Source organism: Protobothrops mucrosquamatus, unplaced genomic scaffold (genome assembly GCF_001527695.2).
Source record: "Protobothrops mucrosquamatus isolate PMUCROS unplaced genomic scaffold, P.Mucros_1.0 scaffold277, whole genome shotgun sequence".
In the NCBI taxonomy this organism is placed as follows: Eukaryota; Metazoa; Chordata; class Lepidosauria; order Squamata; family Viperidae; genus Protobothrops; species Protobothrops mucrosquamatus.
In genome coordinates, this window is record NW_015386621.1 from 295,717 (window position 1) to 301,692 (window position 5,976).

Genomic DNA, 5,976 nt, shown 5'->3' on the forward strand with positions numbered 1-5,976 from the left:
AGTGTTACTGAGTGAAATGGTATATTGATAAGGAAAAAATGGTTTCTTATTGTAAGGAGAAGTATTCAAAGATGTGCATTTGATTTAAGTTGGCTTTTCTGTAGTACCATACAGGTAGTCCCCACTTAGATCCATGATTTTGACCTTGCTCTTTCAGAAATAAAAGTTTAAAAAATATCCCTACATTATTTTATTTGCAAATAATTCAGATTCTTGGGACAGAGGCCCCATGTATACAGACTTAATAATTAATTATTTCTTCAAACTTCCTTTATTTTAAATATGCTCCTCCCTCAATTTAGTAAGATTTATGTAATTATAGAAGAAAAAAAAGGAACTACAATATTTTATAACAAGTCTGGATTGTGAAACTGGGAAGAAATTACCCTGTCAAAAAGGAACTATTAAAGTGAATGTAATATTTTATTTTTAAAAAGAAAAAGAAAATAAGCATTGCAATATAACGTTAACTTTCAGGTTTTTATTTTATTATGGCTTGGAAGTTGGTAAGAATTGCACAAAATTATCTCCCAAACTTCAGACTCGTCCTTTACTCCTATCCTGTTTTATCTTCATCATGAATGTTATTGGCTCATTTCTACCGAAACTGAAGAATGACGCAGATGTGACAGAACTGAAGTATGACTTATCGTGTGAACTCTATAGGATGTCTACATATTCCGCTTTTCCACCGAATGTACCAGTATCTGAAAGGAGTCTTGCTCGAGCTGGTTTCTATTATACTGGTCTGAAGGACAAAGTGAAATGTTACAATTGTGGCTTAATGTTAGATAACTGGAAAAAAGGTGACAGTGCTCTGGAGAAGCACAAACAACTCTATCCTAGTTGCAGTTTTGTTCAGAGTCTAACTTCAGTGACTAACCTTGGATCCTCGTTTCGTTCTGCCTTTTCACCTCCAGCTATCTCTGGACTTACCTCTTCACATTCTTCAATGCAAGCATTAAGTTTGGGTCAAGTTGGGTATTACAATGGAAGCTTTTCCAGTTTTCCTCATAATCCAGTCACAGCTGCAGCAGTAGAAGATCTGTCACATTTGAGACCAAAGGCTTTCAACCCTATGATGAGCACAGAGGAAAGCAGATTACTCACTTTCAAGACATGGCCCCTGGCATTTTTGTCCCCAACTTCTTTAGCCAAAGCTGGGTTTTATTATGTAGGACCTTCAGACAAGGTGGCTTGTTTTGCCTGTGGTGGTCAGTTGAGTAATTGGGAACCAAAGGACAATGCTATGTCAGAACATCAAAGACATTTTCCAAACTGTCCTTTTGTGGAACAAAACAGTTCAAATTTGACTGGCTTTAATTTGGGCATGCAAAACTACATAGGCCGTTTCAGAACCTTCAAAAATTGGCCAGTTACAGTTCCGGTTCATCCACAGCAACTGGCAGATGCTGGCTTCTATTACGTGGGTAAGAACTTGTTCTTTCATGTTTTGGATTGAATCTAATTTTTCAACAGTTAAAGTTACTGTTTGTCTTTTTGTTTAATTACTTCATGAAATGTTTGTTGTTAAGGTCGCAATGATGATGTCAAATGCTTCTGCTGTGACGGTGGACTCAGGTGTTGGGAGACTGGAGATGATCCATGGGTGGAACATGCTAAATGGTTTCCAAGGTACCCTTCCTTTTTTAAAAAAAAAAAAAAATAACAAAGAAGCTTTTGTAATAACTTTTGTCCTGTTGAAAGTAGAACTGTTTCTCTGAACAGGATTACTCAGTAAGAGTAATATTTCCATGCAGGTACAGACTAGCTTCTGTATTAATATGAAGCATCTTCACCATGAATGGTTATCTCAAAAGTGGTTTGTGAAGGGAGCAGGAGCATTGCTATTCAAGAAATAAATCTAAAGTTTTGGGAGAACAAATGGATTGTTTAGTTGACATAACTTGCATAGAACTGAACTTTAAGCTGGTAAGAATTAACTGAAAATGGCTTGTGTTTTTCTCGAGATACTGAATATCTTTAAAGCAGCAGTGCCTTTATCCATCAAGATGTGGCTGCATCTTATTCATCCAGTCACCTAGATACAGTTTTTGAAGCTGCCATATATTGCTGGGGAGAAATGTATGGCTGTTTTACTCATTTGTAAAGAAGTTGTTCATACACAGTTTTTTGTGTATTTGCACAGCCACAGTGAAATGGGAGCAATCTTTCCTTCTCTTTGCTGTTCAGATTTGGAGCATTTTCTTAGCTGCTGTAGGAAGCAAGATGTGCTGAACTTTGATTCAAGAATAAAATCATTCTTACACTAGCTATTTCAAAAGCTATTTTCAAAAGTTCTGTTGGGTTAAACAATACTGACATTTTTAAAAGAACACTAGATAGTAAAGTGTACTTAACAAAACTGTTTTAGCTAAGTTCTAATCAAGTATTGTAATGATTGGGTCGTATCCCATGTGCCAGTACATCTGGTTTAAAAAAAAGAAATGTGATTCTAATCCAGAGAGTAGAATAAATGGCTCCCTTTAGTTCATGGAGCGGAGCAAAACCTTAGGAGTTTCCACGTGAATGAAATCTTGGCTCACCACTCTAGGGATCTGGACCAAGCTCATCTTAAGATAGGGTTTGTAGAAAAATACAGTTCTTGATTTCTAATGCAATTGTGTCTAACAAAGATTCTTCCATTTGTAGTGAAGATGTTTGGAGTTAATAATTTTGGAATTATTTTGAGGTGTAATAAACAGGATATAAATTGCATACAAAATGTGGATTGTAGGCTACTAGAGTTGAATTTATTTGTTCATTTGTTTATTTATCAAATTTATTAACTGCCCATCTCCCTCAGAGATGGGATTAATTAATTTTGGTTTTCTCAGTGTTGACTGGGTAATGTTTTTCACTTGTGAATTCCATTTTTGACAGAATGGATATATTTAATGCTTCAGTGTATTGTCCTGGGTCAGGTTTCAATAAATATATCTTTGGCCCACTAAGCAGAGCATTGTGGCTAATAAATATTCTTAAAAGAGCGTATATTCTGCATATTAAAACTTAAAGTTGATATACTTTTCTTCTAGTTGTGAATACCTGATTTATAGAAAAGGTCAAGAGTTTGTCCGCCAAGTTCAAGCAAGATATCCTCATCTTCTTCAACAGGTATGCAAGTATTGTTGCATTTTCTGTAATAACATGATTTGCTTTTCTTTTGCTGTATAAGTGCACAGATTTGTTGAGAGAATTAATCTGTATGGTATAGTGCCTTGAACTTTATCCGATCAGATTGTGTTTACAGAATAGGATAAGGCCTGGCAGACAGGACTTCGAGGTAGGAGTGAAGGTTTAGACTTCTAGCCCCTATACTGATATTTCTCTAGCAAGGGCACTGCGCTGTGGTTTTGTAAAATAACAGTGCAATCCATTTGTTTCCAGCTTTAACCTAAAACAGTAGAGGCTGTGAAATAAAGTGTTATAATGTGAAAACAGTCTGCTCCTAGAAACATTAAATAAATAATTATATAGTTAAAAGATTGAGCAGTAAAAGCTATAAATATGCTGCAAAATCGCAGCCTATAAAAAGTTATATAAAATGGGATAAAGTTTTAAAAAATTTAAAAAGTAAAAGTAAAATATGAAGCTATAGAAAGAACAGCTGATACACTGAATAAGTGGAGATTAAAAACAAAACAGGCATGAGCTGTGTGGAAGCTGGCTGGCTGTAGAGGACAAGCAATACGGAGTCCTTGACTTGCGACTGGTTGCTTAGCAACTGTTTGAAGTTATGATGGGCCTCCCCAGGGTTATTACAACCCAGATTCAAAGTTCTGATGGACTTCCCCTCCCCAGTCACATGATTGCATTTTGAGTGCTTGGCAACTGCTCTGCATTTACAACTGCTTGCAGCATCCTGGGGTCACGTGACTGTGATTTATGACTTTTTTTGCTGAAACTGGTGTTTATTTCTGGTTTCAGCAAAATTGCCCATGATGGACAGTGATTCACTTAAAGACCTCTGTGATTCACTTAACAACAGCAGCAGGAAAGACCTTAAAATCAGGTATAGTCACATGAAATATGACCATAACTCAGAGCTCAGTTAGGATCATGAGTTGAGAACTATCTATACCTGATTAATTTTGCACACTATTACACAAACATAGCAACGTTGTATATAACCAGCTAGGATCAAGTGCAGTGTAGTGTGGCATTTTAATCAAAATACATGCAGACATTTAGGGTGAAGATTCACCAATTCCCCCACTTAGTGGCACCCAGATAAATTGGGATAAATTGCAGCTTCAGTCTACCTGGTGGAATCGTATTAAGAAATATTAGTTAAAGGTATCACTGTTAGAAAACTCTGTGAACAGTGTATTCTTTCAAAAAACAAACATTTCTTTCTAAAAATCTTTTTCCCCCTCTGTGTTGTAGTTGTTATCCAGTGCAGATACACCTGTAGATGAAAATACAGAAGCACCAAGTAAGTATTTTGATTTCGTTTATTTTGTGCCTGGATAAGTCCCTAGTGTTTTTCAGAGAGTTTTCCATTGCCTCCTTCCTAAGGCTAAGAGAGAATGACTGATCCAGGGTTACCAGCTGATTTTGTGGCCAAGGCAGGGCTGTAATGTCAGATCTCCTGATTTTCTAATCCACTGCTTTAACAGTTATATCAAACTGACTCTTATCAGAATTTTGATAGCATTTATAAAATGTAGCACTCAGATGTTAACACATTTATCCTTAATGGTCTATAGCAATTCAGTTTTGTTATTCTTACTAAGTTAGTCAGATACTTTGTCATGGTTTTTAAATCAAACATTCCTGAAGCTGACCATTCAAATTTAAACTTAAACCAGAAAAATGATAATTTGCAATAAAATCAAATTGCCCTTACAAAACATAAGTCAAAATTAACCTGTTTCAGCTGCCTGCTTAAACTTATGAAGACCCATACCTATTTAAATCACTGAGGCCCCCTGGTGGTGAATATGTTATAAATATTTTTCTAAATTACCACACGTTGTCTATATCAGGTCCCCAATCCCCGGTCCACGGACTGGTACTGGGCCGTGGCATGCCAGCACCTGGGGCGCACAAACAAGCAAAGCCCCATCCACGGGATGCAGGCAGCACACAAAACCACGCCCCTTCCGGTCCGCAGAAAAACCTCTCTCCACGTAACCAGTCCCTGGTGCCCAAAAGGTTGGGGATCTCTGGTCTATATTTCTTCTAGAATAAAAGATGGGTAATTTTCATCTGTTGAGGAGGGTACGTTTAGGCCTAAAAGCAAGTGGCATAAATTCAGTAGTGCATACAAGGCTTGAATTTGAGGCACTATTGTCTAATTATGACTTTTTCAAGCAGTGGGACTAATGAAACTGACATGAGTCTCAGAGAGAATAAGGAATAGCAGACTAAATTGCCTGAAGGCTTGACTCAGGATATGGCATCTTCATATATTCAAATTCTGTGCTTGAAGAATATAGCTGGGATATATATGCCTTTTTTAGGAAACAGATCTTGGGTTTGTAGTACCTTAGATGTGGGATCCAGTGCAGAAGTGATACTTTTTCATTTGTCTGTTTTTAAACCTAGTTTAAACCTAGTTTAACCTAGTTCACGATTCGGTTGAAAATCTGGCGGCGGCCTGGGAGACGGCCGCTGCCGCAGCATTGAACCGAGTCGTGCCTTTGCGGCCTCTGACCCGGCGCAGATCTCAATTGGCTCCCTGGTTCACCGAGGAGCTGAGAGAGATGAAGCGCCGGAAAAGACGCCTGGAGAGCAGTTGGAGGCGAGCCGAACCGAATTCGACCGAACAGAGGCAAGGATACAGGTTAGATCCTACCTAGTGGCGATGAGGGTGGCGAGGTCTAACTACTACTCCACCCTCATTGCGTCATCAGATAATCGCCCGGCCACCCTCTTCAGGGTGACCCGCTCTCTCCTTCAGCTGAGGGGGGGAGAGGATTCCCTGGAGGGGAGGGCCGAGGATTTTGCTCAATATCTGTATGACAAAGT

At 38.2% G+C, this 5,976-nt stretch overlaps 1 protein-coding gene across 1 annotated transcript in view; it reads left to right on the forward strand.

Moving 5' to 3' along the window:
* Positions 1-456: 456 nt before the first annotated feature.
* Positions 457-5,976, forward strand: part of LOC107286355 (inhibitor of apoptosis protein) — an 11,833-nt gene continuing 6,313 nt past the window's right edge. Inside the window, exons 1-4 of the mRNA XM_015814710.1 lie at positions 457-1,430; positions 1,536-1,635; positions 3,039-3,117; positions 4,390-4,438. Of these exons, the coding sequence (XP_015670196.1) occupies positions 578-1,430; positions 1,536-1,635; positions 3,039-3,117; positions 4,390-4,438 (1,081 nt within the window). The 5' untranslated portion in view covers positions 457-577. The remainder of the gene's footprint in view (positions 1,431-1,535; positions 1,636-3,038; positions 3,118-4,389; positions 4,439-5,976) is intronic.